At 38.9% G+C, this 27,298-nt stretch overlaps 1 protein-coding gene across 1 annotated transcript in view; it reads left to right on the forward strand.

Moving 5' to 3' along the window:
- Positions 1-27,298, forward strand: part of ADCY10 (adenylate cyclase 10) — a 195,387-nt gene that overhangs the window by 74,655 nt on the left and 93,434 nt on the right. Inside the window, exon 16 of the mRNA XM_003414895.4 lies at positions 21,365-21,639. Within this exon, the coding sequence (XP_003414943.1) occupies positions 21,365-21,639 (275 nt within the window). The remainder of the gene's footprint in view (positions 1-21,364; positions 21,640-27,298) is intronic.

Here is a 27,298-nt window from a genome sequence, read left to right on the forward strand (position 1 = left end):
GGGGCCTAAGGACTGGGGGCTCCACCCATGTCACCTAGCCACCCACGACAGGGGTCTGAGGAGAAGTGCTACCTCCCAGGCCTTACAACAAAAAGCATTGGGTGCCCATGGTCTGGCTGAAGAACCCATCCATGTCTGCACTGCAGGGAACAGGGACATGCTTTCCTTACAGACACTCAGAGGACAGTTTTCAGCCCCTGCCTTATTCAGCGTGTGACCCCTTGCTGCAACCAGATGCCTGTACGTACACAAATCACCCCACCCCTCTAAGACTGTAGAGCAGAGCCTGTAGCACACACTTGTTAACCAACTACCTGGATACCTGAGCTGAATCCATACAAGAAAATGAATGGACTCCTAGGCTCATATACTTGGCAACAGCTCTAACCATCTGGTGACAGGACATTAGAGCTTCAAAGGTGAAAATAATCAAGCTAGCTCACTCAAGCAGCCTATTTGGGCATGTTAAAACAAAACAAAGCAAGAAGCTAGGATACAGTAAGCAAACATAAAATAAACTAATACAATAACTAAAAGATGACTTGGAGACAACAGTCAATATCAAATCATATAAAGAAGCAGACCATGATCGCTTCAACAAGCTCTCAAAAGAAAGAATCAGGGGATCTTCTGGATGAAGGTGCTTCCTGGAATCACCAGATGCAGAATACAAAAGATTAATATACAGAACTCTTTAAAACATCAGGAAGGAGATCAGACAAAATGCAGAGTAAGCCAAGGAACGCACAGATAAAGCAGCTGAAGAAATTAAAAAGGTTATTCAAGAATATACTGAAAAATCTAAAAAGCTGCAAGGATCCATACAGAGACAGCAATCAGAAATTCAGAAGATCAACAATAAAATTACAGAATTAGACAACTAAATAGAAAGTCAGAGGAGCAGAATTGAGGAATTGGAAGGAAGAATTAGTGAGATTGAAGATATCAATCTATTGGCATCAATATAGTCAAAGAAAACTCCAAGAATTGAAAAAAATGAAAAACCCTAAGAATCATGTGGGACTCTATCAAGAGAAATAACCTACGAGTGATAGGAGGAGTACCAGAACAGGGAAGGATAATAGAAAATTCAGAGAGAATTGTTGAAGATTTATAGGCAGAAAACTTCCCTGATATCATGAAAAATGAGAAGATATCTATCCAAGGTGCTCATCGAACTCCACATAAGGTAGATCTCAAAAGAAAGTCATCTAGACATATAATAATCGAACTTGCCAAAACCAAAGATAAACAGAGAATTTTAAGAGTGGCTAGGGATAAACAAAAAGTCACCTACAAAGGAGAGTCAATACGAATAAGCTTGGACTACTCGGCAGAAACCATGCAGGCAAGAAGACAATGGGATGACATATATAAAACATTGAAGGAAAAAAATTGCCAGCCAAGAATCATCTATCCAGCAAAACTGTCTCTCAAAATATGAAGGTTAATTTAGGATATTTCTAGATAAACCAAAGTTTAGGGAATTTGTAAAAACCAAAGGAAAACTACAAGAAATACTAAATGGGGTTCTCTGGTTAGAAAATCAATAATTTCAGATATCAACTCAAGACTAGAAAACAGGACAGAGAAACCAGATGTCTACACAGATAAGGAAATCACAGAAATAAATCAAGATAAAAAAAGAAACACTCAAAACAGGGAAAAAGCAATGTCATTGTGTAAAAGAAGACAACATTAAAACAATAAACAGGGACTAAGAAATAATCTCAAACATATATATTTTTAAGAAATGCAGTCATAGATCTTTCATATGGAGAAGAAGAAAAGGCGATATAAAGAAATAAAAGTTAGCTTTAAACTTAGAGAAATATCAGTAAATATTAAGGTAACCACAAAGGAGACTAACAATCCTACTCATCAAAATAAAATACAAGAAAAAAATAAAGACTCAGCTGAAACAAAATCAACAACAATGAATACGACGAAGAGACAATATATAAAGATAAACTACTCAGCACAAAAAATTAAGTGGGAAAAAGAAACTGTCAACAGCACACAAAAAAAGACATCAAAATGACGTCACTGAACTCATACCTATCCATAATTTCACTGAATGTAAATGGACTAAATGCACCAATAAAGAGACACAGAGTGGCAGAATGGGTAAAAAAACACAATCAGTCTATATGCTGCCTACAAGAGACACACCTTAGACTTAAAGACACAAACAAACTATAACTCAAAGGATGGAAAAAATATATCAAGCAAACACCAATCAAAAAAGAGCAGGCGTGGCATTATTAATTTCTGACAAAATAAACTTTAAAGTTAAATCCACCACAAAGGATAAGGAAGGACACTATATAATGCTTAAAGTGACAATATACCAGGAGGATATAACCATATTAAGTATTTATGCACCCAATGACAGAGCTGAAAAATACATAAAAAAAAAAACAAACAAACCTCTAACAGCATTGAAAAGTGAGACATCTCCATAATTATAATAGGAGACTTCAACACACCACTTTTGGTGAAGGACATCCAGAAAGAAGCTCAATAAAGACACGGAAGATCTAAATGCCACAATCAACCAACTCGACCTTATAGACATATACAGAACACTCCACCCAATGGCAGCCAAGTATACTTTCATTTCTAGTACACATGGAACATTCTCTAGAATTAGACCACATGAAACACATATAAAGCAAGCCTTAGCAGAATCCAAAACATTGAAATATTACAAATCATCTTCTCTGACCATAAGGCCATAAAAACAGAAATCAATAACAGAAAAAGCAGAGAAAAGAAATCAAACACTTGGAAACTAAACAATAAAAAAAAAAAAAAAAAAAAAAACCTGCTCAAAAACGACTAGGTTATGGAAGACATTAAGGATGGAGTAAAGAAATTCATAGAATCCAATAAGATTGAAAACACTTCCTATCAGAACCTTTGGGACACAGTGAAAGCAGTGCTCGGAGGTCAATTTATATCAGTAAATGCACATGAACAAAAAGGAGAAAGGGCCAAAATCAAAGAATTATCCCTACAACTTGGACAAACAGAAAGAGAGCAACAAAAGAAACCCTGAGGCACCAGAAGAAAGGAAATAATAAAAATTAGAGCAGTATTAAATGAAACAGAGAACAGAAAAACAATTGAGTCAACAAGACCAAAAGCTGGTTCTTTGAAAAAATTAACAAAATTGATAAATCCTTGGCCAAATTGACAAAATAAAAAAACAGGAGAGGAAGCAAATAACCTGAATAAGAAATGAGATGGGCAATATCACAACAGGCTCAACTGAAATTAAAAGAATCGTATCAGACTACTACAAAAAATTGTACTGTAACAAATTTGAAAACCTAGAAGAAATGGATGAATTTCTAGAAACACACTACCTACCTAAACTAACACAAACAGAGGTAGAACAACTAAATAAACCCATAATAAAAGAAGAGATTGAAAAGGTAATTAAAAAATTCCCAACCAAAAAAAAAAAACCCTGGCCCAGATGGCTTCACTGGAGAGCTCTACCAAACTTTCAGAGAAGAGTTAACACCACTACTACTAAAGGTATTTCAGAGCATAGAAAAGGGTGGAATACTCCCAAACTCATTCTATGAAGCTACCATATCCCTGATACCAAAGCCAGGTAAAGACACCACAAAGAAGAAAATTACAGACCTATATCCCCCATGAACTTAGAGGCAAAAATCCTCAACAAAATTCTTGCCACTAGAATTCAATAACACATCAAAAAAAAAATTCACCAAAATTTTTTTTAAGTGGGATTCCTACTAGGTATGCAGGGATGGTTCAACATCAGAAAAACAATTAATGTAATCCATCATATAAATAAAACAAAAGACAAGAATCACATGATTTTATCAATTGATGCAGAAAGGGCATTTGACAAAGTTCAACACCCATTCATGATAAAAACTCTCAGCAAAATAGGAATAGAAGGAAAATTCCTCAACATCATAAAGACATTTATACAAAGCCAACAGCCAACATCATCCTAAATGGAGAGAGTCTGAAAGTATTCCCCTTGAGATCAGGAACCAGCAAGGATGCCTTTATCACCACTCTTATTCAACATTGTGCTGGAGGTCAGAGTGATTAGGCTAGATAAAGAAATAAAGGGCATCTATTTTTTATATTGGCAAGGAGGAAGTAAAAGTATCTTTGTTTGCAGATGACATGATCTTATACACAGAAAACCCTAAGGAATCCTCAAGGAAACTACTGCAACTAATAGAAAAGTACAGCAGAGTACCAGGATACAAGATAAACATACAAAAATCAGTTGGATTGCATGACACCAACAAAAACGACATCGAAGAGGAAATCATCAAATCGATACCATTTACAGTAGCCCCCAAGAAGATAAAATACTTAGGAATAAATCATACCAGAGACATAAAAGTCCTATACAAAGAAAACTACAAGACACTACTGCAAGAAACCAAAAGAGACCTTCGTAATAGATAGGAAGACTCAACATTGTAAAAATGTCTATTCTACCCAAAGCGATCTATAGATACAATGCAATTCTGTTCCAAATTCCAATGACATTTTTTTAATGAGTTGGAGAAACAAATCACCAACTTCATATGGAAGGGAAAGAGGCCCCAGATAAGTAAAGCATTACCGAAAAAGAAGAACAAAGTGGGAGTCCTCACACTACCTAATTTTAGAACCCATTATACTGCCAGTACAGTCAAAACAGCTTGGTACTGATACAACAGCAGCTACACAGACCAACGGAACAGAATTGAGAATTCAGACAAAAATCCATCCACATATGAGCCTCTGATATTTGACAAAACCCAAAGTCTGTTAAACGGGAAAAAGATAGTCTCTTTAACAAATGGTGCTGGCATAACTGAATATCCATTTGCAAAAAAATGAAACAAGACCCATACCTCACACCATGCACAAAAACTAACTCGAAATGGATCAAAGACCTAAATAGAAAATCTAAAGCAATAAAGATCATGGAAGAAAAAATAGGGACAACTTTAGGAGTCCTAATACATGGCATAAACAGTACTCAAAACATTACTAACAATGCACAAAAACCAGAAGAGAAACTAGGTATCTGAGAGCTCCTAAAACTCAACTCTGCTCATCCAAAGACTTCGCCAAAAGAGGAAAAAGATTACCTACAGACTGGGAAAATGTTTTTAGCTATGACATTTCCAATCAGCGTCTGATCTGTAAAATCTACATGATACTGCAAAAACTCAACAACAAAAAGATAAATAACCCAATTAAAAAATGGGCAAAGGATATGAACAGACACTTTACTAAAGAAAACATTCAGGTAGCTAACATATACATGAGGAAATGCTCATGATCATTAGCCATTAGAGAAATGCAAATCAAAACTATAATGAGATTCCATCTCACACCAGCAAGGCTGGCATTAATCCAAAAACACAAAATAATAAATGTTGGAAAGGTTGTGGAGAGATTGGAACACTTATACACTGCTGGTGGGAATGTAAAATGGTATAACCAGTTTAGAAATTGATTTGGTGCTTCCTTAAGAAGCTAGAAATAGAACTACCATATGATCCAGCAATCCCACTCTTTGCAATATATCCTAGAGAGATGAGTGCCTTTACAAGAACAGACATATGCACACTCATGTTCATTGCAATACTGTTTACAATAGCAAAAGGGTGGAAGCAACCAAGGTGCCCATCAGTGGATGAATGGATAAATAAATTATGGTATATTAACACAATGGAATACTATGCATCAATAAAGAACAGTGATGAATCTGTGAAACATTTCATAACATGGAGGAATCTGGAAGGCATTATGCTAAGTGAAATTAGTCGTGAAAGGGCAAATACGGTGAGACCACTGTTATAAGAACTCAAGAAACAGTTTAAACAGAGAAGAAAATATTCTTTGATGGTTGCGAGAGTGGGGAGGGAAGAAGGGAGGGGGTACCCACTAATTAGATAGTAGACAAGAACTATTTTAGGTGAAGGGAAAGACAACACACGATACAGGAGAGGTCAGCACAACTGTACGAAACAAAAAGCAAAGGAGTTTCCTGAATAAACTGAATGCTTCGAAGGCCAGCATAGCCGGGACGGGGGTGTGGGGACCATGGTTTCAGGGGACATCTATGTTAATTGTCATAATAAAATCTATTAAGGAAACATTCTGTCCTACTTTGGAGAGTGGCATCTGGGGCCATGTAAGAAGCATCAATTGGTCTCAACTCACCTGGAACAAAGGAGAATGAAGAACACCAAAGACACAAGGTTGTTATGAGCCCAAGATACAGAAAGGGCCACATAAATCAGAGACAACATCAGCCTGAGACCAGAAGAACTAGATGGTGCCCAGCTACAACTGATGACTGCCCTGACAGGGAACACAACAGAGAATCCCTGAAGGAGCAGGAGAGTAGTGATATGTAGACCTCAAATTCTTGTAAAAAAAAAAACAACAGACTTAATGGTCTGACTAAGACTAGAAGAACCCTGGAGGTCATGGTCCCCAGACCTTCTTTTAGCCCAAGACAGGAACCATTCCCAGATCCAACTCTTCAGACAGGTATTGGACTGGAGTATAAGATAGAAAATGATACTGGTGAGAAGTGAGCTTCTTGGATGAACTAGACACATGAGACTATGTGGGCAGCTCCTGTCTGGAGGGAGATGAGAGGGCAGAGGGAGACTGAAGTTGGTTGAATGGACACGGAAATACAGAGTGGGGAGGAGTGTGCTGTCTCATTAGGGGGAGAGCAGCTAGGAGTATAAAGCAAGGTGTCTGTAAGTTTTTGTGAGAGAGACTGACTTGATTTGTAAACTTTCACTTAAAGCACAGTAAAATTTTTTTTTAAAAAACTACGATAAGATACCATCTCACCCCAACAAGTCTGGCATTAATCCAAAAACACAAAATAATAAATGTTGGAGTGGTTATGGAGAGATTGGACCTCATATGCACTGCTGATGGGAATATAAAATGGTACAACTGCTTTGGAAAAAGATATGGTGCTTCCTTAAAAAGCCAGAAATACAAATACTGTATTATCCAGCAATCCCACTCCTAGGAATATACCCAAGGGAAATAAGAGCCATCACACAAATAGACATATGCACACCCACGTTCATTGCAGCACTATTCACAATAGCAAAAAGATGAAAACAACGTGAATGCCTATAAACAGACAAATAGATAAACAAATTATGGTTCGTACACACAATAGAATATTACGCAATAACAAAGAACAGTGATTGAATCTGTGAAACATCTTACAACATGGATGAGTCAGTCACAAAAGGACAAATATTGTATGATACCACTATTTTTAAGAACCCAAGAAAAGGTTTGAATGCAGAAAGAAACATTTTTCAATGGTTATAAGGGTGGGGAGGGAGAAAGAGGGGAAATCACTAAGATAGTAGACAAAGATCAACTTTGTTGAAAGGAAGGACAACACACACTACAGCGGAAGTCAGCACAACTGGACCAAAGCAAAAGCGAAGCAATTTCCTGTACACATGCAAATACTTTGAGGGCCAGAGTAGCTGGGGCTTGGGCCTGGGGACCATAGTTTCGAGGGACATATAGGTCAATCGGCATAACATAGTTTATAAAGAAAATGTTCTACATCCCACATTCTTGAGTGGTGTCTGGGGTCTTAAAAGCTTGCAAGTAAGATACATCAGTTGGTCCCATCCCACTCAGAGCAAAGGAGAATGAAGAAAACGAAAGACACAAGGAAAATACTAGCCCTAAGGACTAAAGGACCAAATGAACCAGAGAGTCCACCAACCTGACACCAGAAAAACTGGATGGTGCCCAGCTACCACCGATGACTGCCCTGACAAGCACAACAGAGAGTCTTGGACAGAGCATGAGAAAAGTGTGGTGCAGAACTCAATTCACTTAAAAAAATCAGACTTAATGGTCTGACGGAGACTGTAAGAACCCCCCTTAACCATGACCTCCAGACACACTGTTAGTCCAGAGCTGAAATCACTCCCCAAGCACACTCTTCAGACAAAGATTAGACAGGACTATAAAACAAAAAATAATACTTGTAAAAAGTGTTCCTCTTGGTTCAATCAGATATACGAGGCCAAATGTGTAGCTCCTGTCCAAAAGCAGGATGAGAAGTCAGGAAGGGACAGGAACTGGTTGAATGGACACGGGGAACCCGGGGTAGAAAGGGGGGATGTGCTGTCACATTGTGGGGATTGCAACTAATGTCACAAAACAATATGTGTATATATTTTTGAATGAGAAATTAACTTGAGCTGTAAGCTTTTACCTAAAGCGCACACACACACACACACACACAAAAGTTCTTCTATACTACATTCCTTTCTGTTTGCCACTCTGTCTCTCTCACATTCATTGCCGATTTCTTAAAAGACTTGCCTTCAGCATATGCGAGTAAGTGCACGGACATGTTTAGGTGTGTTTGTAGGTATACGTACATACATGTTTGTGTGTGCTGCATATGTATTCACATATATAACAAACCACTTAGGGGGCACAGTTATGGAGCCTTCCTAGACCTATCCAAACGACTTGTTTGATTGGTTTACTGGGTCAAAAGGCTTGGGTCCATACTCTCGAGGGACAACTTATTCAATTGGCATAACGTAGTTCACAAAGATAATCTTGTATATCCTAGTTTGGTGAGTAGTGTCTGGGGTCTTAAAAGCTTGTGAGTGGCTGTCTAAGATATACCTATTGATCTCTACTCATATGGGGCAAAAAATAATGAAGAAAATCAAAGGCTCAAAGAAGAAAGTAGTCTACAGGACTAATAGTCCATATGAACCACAACTTCTTCTAACTTGAGATCAGAACTAGATGGTGCCTGGCTACCACTACCGACCATTCTGACCAGGGACATAATAAAAGGTCCCGGATAGAATGGGAGAAAAATGTAGATCAAAACTCAAATTCCTGAAAACCATACCTACTGAACCGATAGAGACTGGAGGAACCCCCGAGAGTATTGCCTAAGACACCCTTTGAACTTGAAATTTCAATTCAGCTATTTTTGCAGGTCATCTTTCAACCAAACAATAGATTGGCTTATAACATAAGCAGTATCTCCTGGGAATAATGTGCTCCCTTAAACAACTAACTGTATCAAAAATATTGCAAATGATGAGAATGCTGACACATTGTAAAAATTGAAACCAATAGCATAAAACAATTTGTATAAAAATTGTTAAAGGGGAACTTAATTTGCTATGTAAGCTTTCACCTAAAACATATAAAATATTATTTAAGAAAAAAAAAGACATTCCTCATTCATTAAAGGTGGTATGCCTTGAAATGTGCCAAGTTTGGACTGGGTCTCTACTGGAAAATCCAAATGGGCTTGTAGCACTTCGACAGTTTATTATACCCTTGAACATTTGTGTCCTCACTCAGAACAGCACAATTTGCAGAAAACAATTGATTAGCGTTGAAAAATCCTATTACCCTTTATTCCTTTTGGAAACTAGTTTGAATTTTTCTGTTATATATGCACAGATATCAAAGTCAACAAGTTTTACAATCTTTATCACGAAATATGAAATCCTTCCACTTCTCAATTCTTGCTATTCAGAGTCAACCATTTTTACTTCTTTAAGCTGACTTTTTTATAATTGCCTCCATGTATCTCAATAGCATGTCTGTATTGCTTCTTTCTGTTTTTTTTCTGTTGTCTATTGACTTTTTACCATGGGAAATGTGAGTTCAGCTTTATTCTTTTTTCCCCCAACCTCACATGCACAGTGTTTCTTTCCCCAGCATCTCAATATAGGGATTTAATATGTTTACTTATATAAAATTTCAGTGTTTACTACTTTTCATTTCCTGTGTAACTTTGTCTCTTTTCTCTGGATTTTTACCTTGTATTTTTATTTGGTTACTTTATTTCTAATCCAACTACCAGTTGTTTTTTTTTTTTAATTTAATTTTTATAGTGCTTTAGGTGAAAGTTTACAGCTCAAATTAATTTCTCATACAGAAATTAATATACATATTATGTGACATTACTTGCAATCCATATTAATGTGACAGCATACTTCTGCTTTCCACCCTGGCTTTCTTGTGTCCATTCAACCAGTTCCTGTCCCTTTCTGACTTCTCATCCTGCCTCTGGATTGGAGCCACCCATTTAGTCTCGTGTATCTGCTTGAACTAAGAAGCACACTCTTCACAAGTATTATTTTATGTTTTATAGTTTAGTCTTTGTCTGAAGACTGAGCTTTGGCAATGGCTTTAGTTCTGGGTTAATAGAGCGTCTGGGGGCCATGACTTCAGGGGTCCCTCCAGTCTCTGTCAGACCATTAAGTCTGGTCTTTTTACGTGAATTTGAGTTCTGCTCCACACTTTTCTCCTGCTCAGCCAGGGACTCTCTGTTGGGTTCCCTGTCAGGGCAATCATTGATGGTAGCTGGGCAATGTCTAATTTCTCTGGTCTCAGGCTGATGGAGTCTCTGTTTTATGTGGCCCTTTTGTCTCCTGGGCTCATATTTTCCTCGTGTTTTTGGTGCTCTTCTTTCTCCTTTGCTCTGAGTGGGTTGGGACAAATTGATGCATCTTAGATGGCTGCTCACAAGCTTTTAAGACCCCAGACACCACTCACCAAAGTGGGATGCAGAACATTTTCTTAATAAACTTTGTTATGCTAGTTGACCTAGATGTCCACTGAAACCATGGTCCCCAGCTCCCAGCAGCAGCTATTCTGTCCCTCGAAGTATTTGGTTGTATTCAGGTAACTTCTCAGCTTTTGTTTAGTCCAATTGTGTTGACTTCCCTTGTATTGTGTGTTGTTCTTACCTTCACCTAAGATGACTCTTGTCTACTGTCTAGTTAGGGAGTCCCCCTCTCCTTCCCTCCTCACCCTTGTAACCATCAAAGAATATTTTCTTCCGTGTTTAAACCTTTTCTTGAGTTCATATAATAGTGGTTTCATATAATACTTGTCCTTTTGTGACTAACTTCACTCAGCATAATGCCTCCCAAATTCATCCATGTTGTGAGGTGTTCCGCAGATTCATCATTGTTCTTTATCATTGCGTAGTATTCCATTGTGTGTATGTACCATAATTTGTTTATCCATTCATCTGTTAGTGGGCACCTAGGTTGTTTCCATTTTTTTGCTATTGTGAACAGTGCTGCAATGAACATGGGTGTGCATATATCCATTCGTGTGAGGGCTCGTACTTCTCTAGGATATATTCCAAGGAGTGGGGTTGGTGAGTCATATAGAACTTCTATTTCTAGTTTTTTTAAGGAAGCGCCAAGTCAATTTCCAGAGTGGTTGTACCATTTTACATTTCCACCAGCAGTGGATAAGTGTTTCAGCCTCTCTACAGCCTCTCCAAAATTTATTATTTTGTGTTTTTTTTGGATTAGTGCCAGCCTTGTTGGGGTGAGATGGTATCTCATTGTAGTTTTGATTTGCATTTCTCTAATGGCTAATGATCATGAGCATTTCCTCATGTATCTGTCTGTTAACAGCCTGAATGTCTTCTTTGGTGAAGTGTCTGTTCATATCCTTTGCCCATTTTTTAATTGAATTATTTGTCTTTTTGTTGTTGATTTAGAAATAAGACCCTTATTGGATGTATCATAGCCAAATTTTTTTTCCCAGTCTCTAGGTTCTGTTTTTACTCTTTTGGTGAGGTCTTTTGATGAGCACAGGTGCTTGATTTTTAGGAGCTCCCAGTTATACGGTTTCTCTTCTGGTGTTTGTGCATTGTTAGTTATAGTTTGTATTCTGTTTATGCCATGTATTAGGGCTCCTAGCATTGTCCCTATTTTTTCTTCCATGATCTTTATCGTTATAGATTTTATATTTAGGTCTTTGATGCATTTTGAGTTAGTTTTTGTACATGGTGTGAAGTATGCGGTCTTCTTTCTTTCTTTCTTTTTTTTTTTTTTGCAGATGGATATCCAATTATGTCAGCACCGTTTGTTAAGGAGACTGTCTTTTCCCCATTAAATGGACTTTGGCCTTTGTCAAAAATCAGCTGCTCATAGGTAGATGAATTTACTTCTGGATTCTCAATTCTGTTCCACTGGTCTATGTATCTGTTGTTGTACCAGTACCACACTGTTTTGACTACCATGGCAGTATAATAGGTCCTAAAATCAGGTAGTGTGAGTCCTCTCACTTTGTTCTTCTTCAGTAATGCTTTTTTTATCCAGGGCCTTTTCCCTTTCCATGTGAAGTTGGTGATTTTTTTCTCCATCTTGTTAAAAGATGTCAGAATTTGGATCCCGATTGCATTGTACCTGCAGATCACTTTGGGTAGAATTGACATTTTCACAATGTTGAGTCTTCCTAATCATGAACATGGTATGCTTTTCCACTTACCTAGGTCTCTCGGTTACTTGCAGTAGTGTCTTGTAGTTTTCTTTGTATAGGTCTTTTACATCTCTGGTTAGGTTTATTCCTAAGTATTTTACCTTCTTGGGGACTGTTGTAAATGGTACTGATTTGGTGATTTCATCTTTGAAGTTCTCTTTGTTGGTGTAGAGGAATCCAACTGATTTTTGTATGTTCGTCTTATATCCTGATATTTTGCTGATATCTTCTATTAGTTCCATTAGTTTTCTTGTGGATTGGTTGGGGTTTTCTGTGTATAAGATCATATCGTCTGCAAATAGGGATACTTTTACTTCTTCCCTACAAATTTGGATGCACTTTATTTCTTTTTCTTGCCTTGTTGCTCTGGCTAGGACTTCCAGTACAATGTTGAATAAGTCTGGTGATAAAGGGCATCCTTGTCTGTTTTCCGGTCTCAAGGGGAATGCTCCAGACTTTCTCCGTTTAGGATAATTTTGGCTGTTGGCTTCACATAAAAGCCCTTTATTTTGTTGAATTTCCCTTCTATCCCTATTTTGCTGAGAGTTTTTGTCAGGAATAGGTATTGGACTTTGTCATGCTTTTTCTCCAATGATTGCTAAGATCATGTGGTTCTTTTGTTTTATTTATGCGATGAATTACATTGATTGTTTTTCTAATGTTGGACCATTCCTGCATACCTGATATGAATTGCACTTGGTCGTGATGAATTATTTTTTGATATGTTGTTAATTCTATTGGCTAGAATTTTGTTGAGGATTTTTCTATGTTCATGAGGAATATCGGTCTGTGATTTTCTTTTTTTTTTTTTTTTTTTTGATGCTTTTACCTGGCTGTGGTATCAGGGTTTCTCTGGCTTCATATAATGAGCTCGGGAGAATTCCATTCTTTTCTGTGCTCTGAAATACCTTTAGTAGTGGTGGTGTTAACTCTTCTCTGAAATTTGGTAGAATTCTCCAGTGAAGCCATCAGGGCCAGGACTTTTTCTTGTTCAGAGTTTTTTTTTTTTTTTAAACCTTTTCAACCTCTTCTGTTGTTATAAGTTTATTTAGTTTTTCTACCTTGGTTTGTGTTAGATTAGGTAGGTAGTCTGTTTCTAGAAATTTGACCTTTTCCTCTAGGTTTTCAAATTTGTTGGAGTACAATTTTTCGTAGTTTCTCTTATGATCCTTTTAATTTAGTTTGGTCTGTTGTGACATTGCCCATCTCATTTCTTGTTCGAGTTGTTGCTTACTCTCATGTTTTTCTTTTGTCATTTTGGCCAGTGGTTTATTGATTTTGTTGCTCTTTTCAAAGAACCAACTTTTGGTCTCTTTGACTCCATCAGTTGTTTTTCTATTCTTTATTTCATTTATTTTTGCTCTAATCTTTATTATTTCCTTTTTTCTGGAGCCCAAGGTCTTCTTTTCCTGCTTTCTTTCTATTTGTTCTGGTTATATGGTTAATGTTTTAATTTTGGCCCTTTCTTCCTTTTGGATGTGTGCATTTATTTATATAAATTGACCTTTGAGCACTGCTTTTGCTGTGCCCCAAAGGTTCTGATAAGATGTATTTTCATTCTGATTTGATTCTATGAGTTTCTTTATTTATCCTTGATTTCTTCTATAATTCAGTAATTTTTGAGCAAGGTGTTGTTTCAGTTTCGGTGTATTTGACTTTTTCCTTGATTTTTCTGTTGTTCATTTCTACTTCTATGGATTTATAGTCAGAAAAGATGCTTTGTAATATTTCAATGTTTTCGATTCTGTTAAGACTTGCTTTGTGGCAGAATATGTGGTCTCTTCTGAAAAACGTTTCATGTGTATTGGAAAAGAATGTGGCTGCTGTTGGGTGGAGTGTCCTGTATATGTCTATGAGACCAAGTTGGTTCATTGTGGCATTTAGATCTTCTGTGTCTTTATTGAGCTTCTGTCTAGATGTTCTGTCCTTCACTGAAAATGATGTGTTGAAGTCTCCTACTATTAATGTGGAGCTGTTTATTTCTCTTTTCAATGCTGCTAAACCAAAGGGGGAAAAAACCAAACCTGTTGCCGTCAAATCAATTTCAACTCATAGCAACCCTATAGGACAGAGTAGAACCGCACCATAGAGTTTCCAAGTAGCGCTTGGTGGATTCGAGCTGCTGACTTCTTGGTTAGCAGCCATAGCTCTTAACCATTATGCCACCAGGGTTTCCTCAATGCTGTTAGAGTTTGTTTTATGTATTTTGGAGCACTGTCACATATTATGATTATGTCCTGCTTGTGTATTGCCCCTTTAATATAGTGTCCTTCGTTATCCTTTGTGGTGGATTTTGCTTTAGAGTCTATTTTGTCAGAGACTGATATTGCCATTCCTGCTCTTCTTTGATTGTTGTTTGCTTGGTGTATTTTTTCCACCCTTTGAGTTTTAGTTTGTGTCTTTGAGTCTAAGGTTGTGTCCCTTATAGCAGCATATAGACAGATCATGTTTTTTTATCCATTCTGCCACTCTGTGTTTATTTGTATATTTTGTCCATTTACATTCAGTGTAATTATTGATAGGTATGAGTTTAGTGCTGCCATTTTGATGCATTTTTGTGGTGTTGACATTTTCTTTGTTCCACTTAATTTTTTATGCTAAGTCATTTTTCTTTATATATTTTCTTTTCCCCTTTTGCAGTATTTTTTATTTTGTATTTGCTGAACCTTTAATTTTTTTTTTTCTTTCTTATTTTGATGTGTAGATTTGTTAGTTTCCTTTGTGGTTACCTTAAAATTTACCTCTATTTTTCTAAGTTTAAACCAATATTTTATTTCTTGACATTGCCTTTACTTCCTCTCCATGTGAAAGTTCTATGACTACACTATTTTGTTCTTCCTTTATCTCTTAATGTTGTCATCTTTTACATATTGAGGTTTCTGTTTCCTTATTTTCAGTATTTGAGCTTTGACTTATTTTTTGAAACTTCCCTATTTGGGCTGATATCTGGTTGTTCTGTACTGTGTTCTAGTCTTGGGTCGTTATCTGATATTGTTGGTTCTCTAGCTGGAGGACTCCCTTTAATATTTCTTATAATTTTGGCTTAGTTTTTTATAAATTCCCTTAACTTCTGTTTATCTGGAAGTGCCCTAATTTCACCTTCATATTTTAGAGACAGTTTTGCTGGATATATAATTTTTGGGTGGCAACATTTTTCCTTCAAGGCTTTATATATATGTCATCCCGTTTCCTTCTTGCCTGCATGGTTTCTGCTGAGTAGTCAGAGTTTAGTCTTATTGACCCTTCTTTGTAGATGGCTTTGTGCTTATCCTAGCTGCTTTTAAAATTCTCTCTTTATCTTTCGTTTTGGCAAGTTTGGTTATGATATGTCTTGATGGCTTCCTTTTGAGATCCAGCCTGTGTAGGGTTTGATGAGCTTCTTGGATGGATATCTTATCTTTCATGATATCAGGGAAGTTTTCTGCCAACAAATCTTCAACAATTCTCTATTTTCTGCTATTACCCTCCTCCCCACCCCGTTCTGGTACTCCAATCACTGGTAGGTTATTCCTGTTGATAGTGTCCCACAGAATTCTTAGGCTTTCTTCATTTTTTAAAATTCTTTTATCTAATTTTTCTCAAATAAATTGGTGTCAAGTGCTTTATCTCCAGTCTTACTATTTCTGACTTACATTTCCTCAATGCTGCTCCTATGACTTTCTTTTGAGTTGTCTAATTCTGAAATTTTATTATTAATCTTTTGGGTTTCCATTTGCTGTCTCCCTATGGATTCTAGCAGCCTGTTAAATTTGTCATTCTGATCTTGTGTAGCTTTCCTGAATTCCTCTATTTCTTTGTCTGTGTGTTCCTTGGTTTGGTCTGAGTTTTGCCTGATCTCTTGAAGAGCTCTGTATATTAATTTTTTGAATCCTACCTCCAATAATTCCAAGACCTTCTCTTCCTCCAAGAGGTTTCCTGGCTCTTTGTTTTGGTTGCTTGCTGGAGGTATCTTGCTGTGCCTCTTTATGTGATTTGATATTGACTGTTGTCTCTGAGCCATCATTAAGTTATCGTATTTATTTATTGTATGTTTGCTTGCTGTGTCCTAGCTTTTTTGTTTTGTTTTGATATGCCCAAATAGACTAGGCATGTGAGCTACTTTGGTTATTCACATCTGTCATGGATTGAATTGTATCTCCAAAAATATGTGTATCATTTGGCTAGTCTGTGATTCCCAGTATTGTGTGATTGTCCACCATTTTGTCATCTGATGTGATTTTCCTATATGTTGTAAATCCTGCCTCTATGACATTAATGAGAGGGGTTAGGTGGTAGTTATGTTAACGAGGCAGGACTCAATCTACAAGTTTGGATTGTGTCTTCAGCCAATTTCTTTTGGGACATAAAAGAGAGCAGAGAGACAGGAGAACCTCATACCACCAAGAAAGCTGTGCCAGGAGCAGAGCGCATTCTTTGGATCAGAGGGTCCTGCACTGAGAAGCTTCTAGTCCAGGGGAAGACTGATGACAAGGGCCTTTCTCCTGAGCTAACAGAGAGTGAAAGACTTCCCCTGGAGCTGAGGCCCTAAATTTGGGCTTGCAGCTTACTAGACTATGAGAAAAGAAATTTCTGTTCTTTAAAGCTAACCACTTGTGGTATTTCTGTTATAGCAGTACTAGATGACTAAGGTGTCATCTTTGAAGCTCTCATGCCCTGTCACCAGGTGGTTAGAGCTGCTACTGGATGTGTGCCCCCAGGAGTCTATTTACTTTTTTTGTGTGGATTCACCTCACGTGTCCAAGTCATCAGTCACTGAGTATGTGGTATAGGCTCTTACCTACAGCCCTAGGCTGGCAGGGCTACATAAGAGTGATTGGTGCAGGTGCAGATATGTGGCTGCAGTAGAGGGCTGTGTGCTGAGCAAGGTAGGGGGCTGATGGCTGCCCCTGAGTGCCTAGGTGAAAGGCATATCATTGTCCCCTAGAGTGTGTAGGTGGGTGGGTTTTGCAACTGGACTTTGGGTACCCAGTGCTGTTGGCTATAAGACTGGGAAGCACCAGTTATTCTTGGACCCACATTGTGGGAGGCTAGGTGGAATGGGTGGAGCTTCCAGTCCTCAGGCCCCTGATATGAGTAGGTGAGGACCTTGTTTAATGGTCAGGACTGTGTCAAATGTCATGATTCTGTCACTCCCCCTTGACTGTTGCAGATTAAAATAGGCTTCAGGTATATACCCTGTTGCTCTATACTTGTGAGGGCCTACACTGTTGAACTGGCCCACAGAGGTCCATGCAAGGGTGAAGGGTGTTTGAAATCTATGGATCCCTTATCCCTGTGCCTAGGCAAAAGGGCAGTGCCTGCCCTGAATTCTTGGCTTAGGAGGCATGGTGATTTTTTAAAACTGTGAGACTAGTTTGGGCACGTTAAGTCCTGAGTACCAAGGCATAGGGGAGTTGGAGGTTTTCTTTCTTTCTTTCTTCCCTAAAGCAATGAGACTAGTTTGGGTGCAGTAGTTCCTATTTCTGGCTTAGGGTGTGTGGCCATTGTTGAATACTACTGGACTAGTTTGGGAGCAAAGTGGGGGGGGGAGGGGAAAAGAGGCTCTTCTCCCCAGAGGGAGAGGGGTTATTTTGATCCCATATGGTAAATTAGATGCTTACTTAACTTTTGGAGATTCAGCACTGCTTCCGCCGGCTCCAGAGGCTTGTGCAGACCCTCCACCACCTGGTCTCTTCTGATGTGATAGAATGCATTCCGAGTGCTATTGCTTGCCACAGCCCACATACACCAGCCGATCCAGCCCACCAGGTGCTGGCTAGCTCGAGTCTGGCACTTCTTCACTGCTTGTGAACTCTCTTCCTCCCCCTGCTGCTCAGTCTGACTCCTCAACTTTGGCTTTAGTGTTCAGGGCTCCTAGATTGTCATGCATAATCGATTCACTTGCTTTTTTGGGTCTTTGTTGTAAGGGGAACCACAGGAAGCATCTGACTATTCTGCCATCTTGGCCCCACCTCCCAAACTACTAGTTCTTAATTAATCTTCTAAATGCCTCTCGAGAATTTCAGATTCATCAGATGCTTAACTGGTTTTATCTTCCTGAAAAAGTTACTCTTGAAGCCTTCTGACCAGTTCCAAACTGGACTTGTCCTCAATGCCTGGCATACAGCTGTTTTCCCAGAACCTTTCTTCACCTCTATACTGGAGATTCTCTTTACCTTCTGTGATGGTTAAGATTGTGTGTCAACTTGGCTGGGCCATGATTCTCAGTGTTTTGGCAGTCGTGTAATGTTATGATCACTTCCATGTTGAGATTTGATGTGTGATCACCCTCATGATGGGGTCTGCTGTGAGTAGCCAGTCAGTTGAAATGGACTTTCCTTGGGCATGTGGCCTGCATAGAATATAAGTGGATATTCTGGCAAGGCTCATGGCTTTTTGCTTGCACTGGATCCTAAAGCTGGCTTCTGTTCGTCTGACCTCTGGTTCTTGGGACCTGAGCTAGCAGCTTATTGGTGTGGTCTTGCCTGTTGATTTTGGGATTCATTGGTCTTCGCAGTCTGTCGATCTTGGGTTCGTCAGCCCCTGTGATTACATGAATCAGGAGCTGCCTCTATCTTGATCTATAGACTAAGGACGTTGAGCCTCTACAACTGCATGAGCCATTTCCTTGATATAAATCGCACTCTCTATATATTTATACGCTTTACTGCTTTTGCTTCTCTAGAGAACCCAGCCTAAGACACCTTCCTATTGGGTTAGTTTCTCTGTTTTCTGCATCTTACGTGTTCTTTTTCTTTGTTTTACTCACTCACTTTCATGAAGCACATACTCTAATGGCTTTCTGAGATAGGGCGTTTGGGTGGAAAAGGTTTTGAGAACTTACAGATCTAGAAATGTCTTTGTCCTCACATTTGATTGGTTACTTAGCTAGGTATGGTATTAGAGGAAGAAGTCCAAGTTGCACTGAAGGCATTGGCGAAAAACAAGCCTCCAGGCATTGGCAGAATACCAATTGAGATGTTTCAACAAACGGATGCAACACTGGAGGTGCTCCCTTGTCTATGCCAAGAAGTTTGGAAGATAACTAAGTAGCCAACTGACTGGAAAAGATTCATATTTGTGCCCATTCCAGAGAAAGGTGATCCAACAGAATGTGGAAATTATTGAACAATATCATTAAAATCACATGCAAGTAAAATTTTGCTGAAGGTAATTCAAAATTGCTTGGAGCAGTACATGGACAGGCAATGGCCAGAAATTCAAGCTGGATTCAGAAGAACATGTGAATGAAAGAAATCAGTGCTGATGTCACATGGATCTTGGCTGAATGCAAAAGCATTCGACTGTGTGGATCATAACATATTATGGATAATATTGTGAAGAATGGGATTTCAGAACACTTAATTGTGCTGATGTGGAAACTGTACACAGACCAAGAGACAGTCGTTTGAACAGAACAAGGGGATACTGTGTAATTTAAAATCAGGAAAGGTATGTGTCAGTATTGTATCATTTTACCATACTTATTCAGTCTGTATGCTGAGCAAATAATCCAAGAAGCTGGACCACAAGAAGAAGAAAGTGACATCAAGATTGGAGGAAGACTCATTAACCATTGGTGATACGTAGATGAGACAACCTTGCTTGTCGAAAGTGAAGAGAACTACTTACTGATGAAGCTCAAAAACTTCAGCCTTCAGTATGGATTACACCTCAACAGAAAGAAAGAAACATCCCCACAACTGGACCAATAAGCAACATCATGATAAACGGAGAAAATATTGAAATTGTCAAGAATTTGCTTTTGTTTTCAAGGTTCTCAGTTGGTCTTGATACACAGTCTGGTTTGGAAACAACTTCTAGAGCTGTGCTTTGACTGTGGGCTAACTGTTTAGTGACAGAGTGGGGCTGTGGGAGTAGACATATTATGTGTGTGTCATAAGACAGGTTGTAACACTTTATAAAGATTGTATCATATGAAATTTGAAAATTTAAAGTAGCATTTTGTTTATAAAAAATGTATAGGGAAAGAGTAGGTTGACCTAATCTCTTCTCATGGGGAGCCAAAAGAAGCTAAGTGTTGTCTCAAGCAGTGAGAGTAGGGGAGACAGTTTTCTCCATTTGGACACTTTCACACAGTGGAAATGCAGGACCTACTGTGTGAGGGGTTGACACTAGAAAATGTAAGCTCTATGTTTTGTTTAATACTGTATCCCCAGCACCAAAAACAGTGCCTGGCTCTAGTAGTTGCACAATAAATGCTTAATGAATGAATGAATAATTCAGACTAGTTAGGGAAAGGTTGTCTACACAATAAAAGGGACATAAGATCCTTTAAGTGTAACATATACCATAGTTTAAACTAGAATAGCATAAGTGCCAGCAGGGCAGGAATGGGCCTGTTTCATTCACCGCTGTGTATCCAGAACCTAGCCTAGTGGGTGCTCAGTAAGTATGTGTTGAATATATATTGGATGAATAAATGTTAAGTAGATACCCCCAGGAGATCTTCAGTAGTCAGTAAATTGGAATGACTTATAGTTAAAATGTCAGTTATTTTTATGTAATGGGCACTTTTATTTGGCTTTTGTAGGTATTCCCCAGAGGCCCATCTATAGTACAAATTTGCATTATCTTTATACAAAGGTTTGATCAAGTAAGAGTCAATTTCAACTAAGCTGTGTCCAAATTGCCACACATTACAAGTTAATGGATTCTAAATTAATACAAAGTTATTGGAAAGAAAAAGATTTAACGCAGCTGGTCCTTTCTCTTTATTGTAAGCAAACCAAAAAACTCAGTGGACACACATGCATACCCATGTTTTTGTTAGCTGTTGTCGAGTTGGCACCCAACTCATGGCGACCCCATGTTGTACAGAGTAGAACTGAGCCATAGGGTTTTCTTGGCTGTAATCTTTACAGAATCTGTTCACCAGGCCTTTCTTCTGCAGAGCCACTGCTGCCAGTGTGTAGATTAGCAGCTAATCACAAACTGCCTTCCCTACCCAGGCCCCTTTGCATACCCACGCACATACACAAATGAGAAGTCTTACAGTATTTTTCTTTCCGTTTCTCTATCTGTTCAGACAGTGAAAGAGGAAAGGATTATTTTCATCATTGATGAGGCCCAGTTTGTGGATTCAGCCTCCTGGGCCTTTATGGAGAAGTTGATCCGTACTGTCCCTATCTTCATCATCATGTCCCTGTCTCCCTTCACGGATGTGCCCTGTATACATGCCAGTTCTATAATGAAGAACAGAAACACCACCTATGTCACCCTTGGTGCAGTACAGCCTAAAGACATCCTCAACAAGATATGTCTTGACCTCAATGTGAGCGGTATCCGCAAAGAACTGGACTCGTAAGTAACCCATTTTCTCCTGAGATTTTGATGCCTGCATTCATTCCCCAGGTCCAGACTTCATCGAATTCCTTCGGATGTGCCTGAAAATGCCTGTTACAGTGCTGCTGCTGACCATCCATCTCAAAGAAACCGTTCATTAGGCTTGCCACGGTGGATGTTGTTCACTTTTTCCTTGTTATGATCCCTGTCGTACACCTCAAACTTTGCTTAGATACATCAGTTATGTTTCCCGTTTGTCATGCTGAGTGTGGTATGGGTATAATCACGTTAATCAACAATGACCAAGGGCATCGTCATGAGTAAGTGACAGGAAGGGCAAACATGCAAACACTAAAGACCACAACCTGCAGCTAAGCAAGACCTTACTCAGCAGGCAATAATGTAATCAGGTATCGGTTTGCTCTGTCTATGGCAGATACTGAAAGCTGACTCTCCAGTGAGTGCTTTCTGAACTTAGCAGTTCCTCTCCTGGTCTTGACAGCAGTCTCCTTAACACAGATGCTGCCTCTTCTTTGGCTGGCTGTTTACAGTTCCACCGTGGCCTCCACATCCATTCTTTCAAAAGAGGTTGCTTTGCCCCTTGAAGAAGATGTCTTGAATAAAGTCTCATTTAAAATAATTCTGGACACTAATTTCTTTCTGTCTTTCACACATGCATGCACACACACGTGCGTGTGCGCACACATTTATCTTTTGGTCTACCAATCCTTCTAGGAATCCATCCAAAAGATATATTGGCAAAAATATGAAATGACATATGGACAAAGTTTTTTAGTGGGGCATTATTTTTATTAGTAAAAGACCAGAAACAATCCAAATGCCCATCGATGAGGGGAGATTGAGTAAACTACAATACATCCACACATGGGAGCACTATGCATCAGTAAAAAGAAATTATCTGCTGATTGCAGGGATGACCAGGATACACTGTTGAGTGGTGAAACAAGGTGCAGCCTGGTATACAGTGTGTACAACATGCTGCTTTTTACCTAAGAAAGGTGTGAACTATGTGTGTGTGTGTTTATATTTTTTAAAAGAAACATTGGAAGTATAAACCAAAAACTAATCAAAATGGTTACCTGTAGAGTAAGGAAGGAAGAAAAACTGAGGGTTTATCTTACATAGTTTTGGTTTTGGAAAGATGTTTTATATAATTAAAAATAAAATTACAGGAGGCGGGGCCAAGATGGCTGACTAGGTAGAAGCTACCTCGGATCCCTCTTGCAACAAAGACTCGAAAAACAAGTGAATTGATCACAGACAGGACAATCTACGAACCTGACCATCAAATACAGACCTAAAGAGTTGACCTGAGTGACAGGGGAGTGAAAAGCTGTGCCATGAAGAAGCGACTGCCTCTGGAACCGGCGTCCCGCTCCACAGCCTTGAGCCCTCGCAGTTCCCTGGTGCCGAGTGGTGGGGCTGATTGCGGCTTGCTGAGGTGGGGCAGGCACGGGACACAGCCCTAACCTCTATCCCCCTGGGGTAAACTTGGTAGAGACTTAGCCAGCACAAGCAGGCTGCACGCTGACATGGCTAACTAGAGAACGAGCAACCACGGGGAAGGAGCGATGGTTTTCGGAGCCTGGAGACAGCATCCCAGTCAGAAAACCTTGGTGCTGGGCTTTGGACTGGGCACAGGGGAGCTGAGCAGGGCTTCCTGAGATGGCACAAACACGGGACGCAGCCCTAGAACCCTGAAGTGACCTTGGGGGAGGCCCAGCCAGCGCAGACAGGCAGCACAACGACACAGCTGACAGGAGGAGAAGTCACCGGGAGGCAGCGACTGGTTTTGGAGCCTGGAGTGCAGCGTCCCAGCTGGGGAACCTTGGCGCTGGGTTTTGGATTGGCAGCGGAGGAGCTGACCACGGCTTCTGAGACAGCACAAGCATGGGACACGGGCCTGACCCTCAGGGGCAGTCTCGACCCAGCCAGCGCACACAGGCTACATGCCCCTCGAGAATCTCAGATGAAACAGTCATCACCAAACAAGATAAGTAACTTTGTCTATATTGCTGGGTGCTACTCTCTCCTATCTGATCCTGCCCCTCCCTACCCCAGGCGGCTTCGTTAACATTGGAATTTCCTGGGCCAAGGAGTGAAGTGTTCTGAGGTTTTTTTTTTTCTTTTCCTAGCCCATTTTCCTGGCCTGAGAGAAGCAGCTACTAAAAACCCAGGGACAAAAAATCCTTCCCTGATTCCCTAAATTGGAATAAAAATACAAAACCAGCTCCAGCCAAGCATATGAGATCCACAGTCTTTGGCTTTCATCCCTACAGGGAACAAGGTGGCTATTATAATGCAAAGGCAATTCTGATAGAGATCTGACTGTAATTGTTTTAGCGGATCACTGGAAAGACAAGTTTTCCAGGTCTGATATCTCTACCTATTAAACAGAGCCCTCACTGATCCAGAACTGGGAACTGAGGGCTGAAGCTCCACCCGAACCACCTAGCTACCTGCCAAAGGGGTCTGAGGATACTGACACCTACCAATCTTTAGAGGTACATGCATTGAGTGCCTAAGGTACAGCTGCAGAGCCCACCCACCAAAGTGCTTTAGGAATAGAGACACACCTACCTCACTGGTACATGGGGGAAGGCTGTCAGCATCCTGCTCCCACTGGAGAGTGACCCCTTGCCACTAGTAGAACCTGGTGCACACAACTATCACCACTACTCCTCTAACTTAATAGGTGACAGCCTACACTACACATTTGGTGACCCAAAATCAGAACACCTAAGCTGATTCTATTCAAGAATACTGAATGGACTCTTAGGCTTATATATCTGGTAACAGCTCAAACCAGCTGGTAATAGGACATAAGTGATTCAAAGGCTACAACAATCAAGACAGTGCAATCTAGTAGCCCATCTGCGTAAATTGAAAGAACGTAAAACAAGATAAGACTCAGTGAGCAAATATAAAATAAGTCATTACAATATCTCATAGATGGCTCAGAGACAGCAGTCGATATCAAACCACATAAAGAAGCAGATGATGATTCCTTCTACAACTCCCCAAATTAAATAATCAAAATCTTTCCCAAATGAAGATACAATCCTGGAATTGCCAGATGCAGAATATAAAAAACTAATTTACAGAATGCCTCAAGACATCAGGGATGACCTCAGAAATGAAATAAGGAAATCTACAGAAAAAGCCAAAGAACACACTGATAAAGCAGTTGAAGAAATCAAAAAGATTATTCAAGAATATAGCGGAAAAATTAATAAGCTACAAGAATCCATAGAGAGACAGCATTCAGAAATCCAAAAGATTAACAGTAAAATTACAGAATTAGACAACTCAATAGGAAGTAAGAGGAGCAGAATCGAGCAGTTGGAATGCAGAGAGGGGGAGTTGGAGGATAAGGCAATTGACACCAATATAGTTGAAGAAAAATCAGATAAAAGAATTAAAAAAAATGAAGAAACCCTAAGAATCATGTGAGACTCTATCAAGAAGAATAACTTGCGTGTGATTGGAGTTCCAGAACAGGGAGAAATAACAGAAAATACAGAGAGAATAGTTGAAGATCTGTTGGCAGAAAACGTCCCTGGCATCATGAAAGACGAAAGGATAACTATCCAAGATGCTCATCCAACCCCATATAAGATTGATCCAAAAAGAAAATGACCGAGGCATATTATCATCAAACTTGCCAAAACAAAAGATAAAAGAAAAGTCTCCTACCAAGGAGAATCAATAAGTTCAGACTACTCAGCAGAAACCATGCAGTCAAGAAGGCAATGGGATGACATATATAGAGCACTGAAGGAGAAAAACTGCCAGCCAAGGATCATATATCCAGCAAAACTCTCTCTCAAATATGAAGGTGAAATTAAAACATTTACAGATAAACACAAGCTTAGAGAATTTGCAAAAACCAAACCAAAGCTACAAGAATTACTAAAGGAAATTGTTTGGTCCGAAAATCAATAATGTCAGATACCAACAAAACACAAGGTAAAAGAACAGAACATTCTGATATCAACTCAAATAGGGAAATTGCAGAAACAAATTAAGATTCATTTTAAAAAGAAAAAAATGCTCAAAATACAGAATCATTGAAGTCATTATGTAAAAGATCACAGTAATCAAAAAGAGGGACTAAATACAGGAGGCATAGGTTTTCCATATGGAGAGGAAAACAAGGTGATATAGGACAATACAAGTTAGGTTTTTACTTAGAAAAATAGGGGTAAATATTAAGGTAACCACAAAGAGATCTAACAATTCCATAACTCAAAATAAAAACCAAGAAAAACATAACAACTCAGCAAACATAAATTCAACTACTATGAAAATGAGGAACACACAATTTACAAAGAAAAATGTCTCAGCACAAGAATGTAAGTGAAAAAATGAAATTGTCAACAACACACACAAAAAGACATCAAAATGACAGCACTAAACTCATACTTATCTATAATTACACTGAATGTAAATGGACTAAATGCACCAATAAAGAGACAGAGAGTCTCAGACTGGATAAAGAAACACGATCCGTCTATATGCTGCCGACAAGAGACACACCTTAGACTTAGAGACACAAACAAACTAAAACTCAAAGGATGGAAAAAATATATCAGGCAAACAACAGTCATAAAAGAGCAGGAGTAGCAATATTTATTTCTGACAAAATAGACTTTAAAGTTAAATCCATCAGAAAGGATAAAGAAGGACACTACAAAATGATTACAGGGACAATTTACTAGGAAGATATAACCATATGAAATATTTATGTACCCAATGACAGCGCAGCAAGATACATAAAACGAACTTTAACAGAGCTGAAAAGTGAGACAGACACTTCCACAATTATAGTAGGAGACTTCAACACACCACTTTCGGAGAAGGATAGGACTTCCAGTAAGAAGCTCAATAGAGACATGGAAGACCTAATTGCTACAATCAACCAACTTGACCTCGTAGACTTATACAGAACACTCCACCCAACAGCTACAAAGTATACTTTTTTTTCTAGTGCACATGGAACATTCTCTAAAAAAGATCACATATTAGGTCATAAAACAGACCTTTGCAGAATCCAAAACATCGAACTATTACAAAGCATCTTCTCAGACCACAAGGCCATAAAAGTAGAAATCAATAACAGAAGAATCAGGGAAAAGAAATCAAATACTTGGAAACTGAACAGTACGCTGCTCAAAAAAGACTGGGTTATAGAAAGATATTAAGGAGGGAATAAAGAAATTCATAGAATGCAATGAGAATGAAAACATTTCCTATCAAAACCTCTGGGACACAGCAAAAGCAGCGCTCAGAGGTTAATTCGTATCGATAAATGCACACATACATAAAGAAGAAAGAGCCAAAATCAGAGAACTGTCCCTACAACTTGAACAAATAGAAAGTGAGCAACAAAAGAATCCATCAGGCACCAGAAGAAAACAAATAACAAAAATTAGAGCTGAACTAAATGAATTAGAGAACAGAAAAACAATTGAAAGAATTAACAAAGCCAAAGGCTGGTTCTTTGAAAAAATTAACAAAATTGATAAACCATTGGCCAGACTGACTAAAGGAATACAGGAAAGGAAACAAATAACCCGAATAAGAAATGAGTTGGGCCATATCACAACAGACCCAACTGAAATTAAAAGAATCATATCAGATTATTAAGAAAAAT

This window comes from Loxodonta africana, chromosome 3 (genome assembly GCF_030014295.1).
Source record: "Loxodonta africana isolate mLoxAfr1 chromosome 3, mLoxAfr1.hap2, whole genome shotgun sequence".
Taxonomy (NCBI): Eukaryota; Metazoa; Chordata; class Mammalia; order Proboscidea; family Elephantidae; genus Loxodonta; species Loxodonta africana.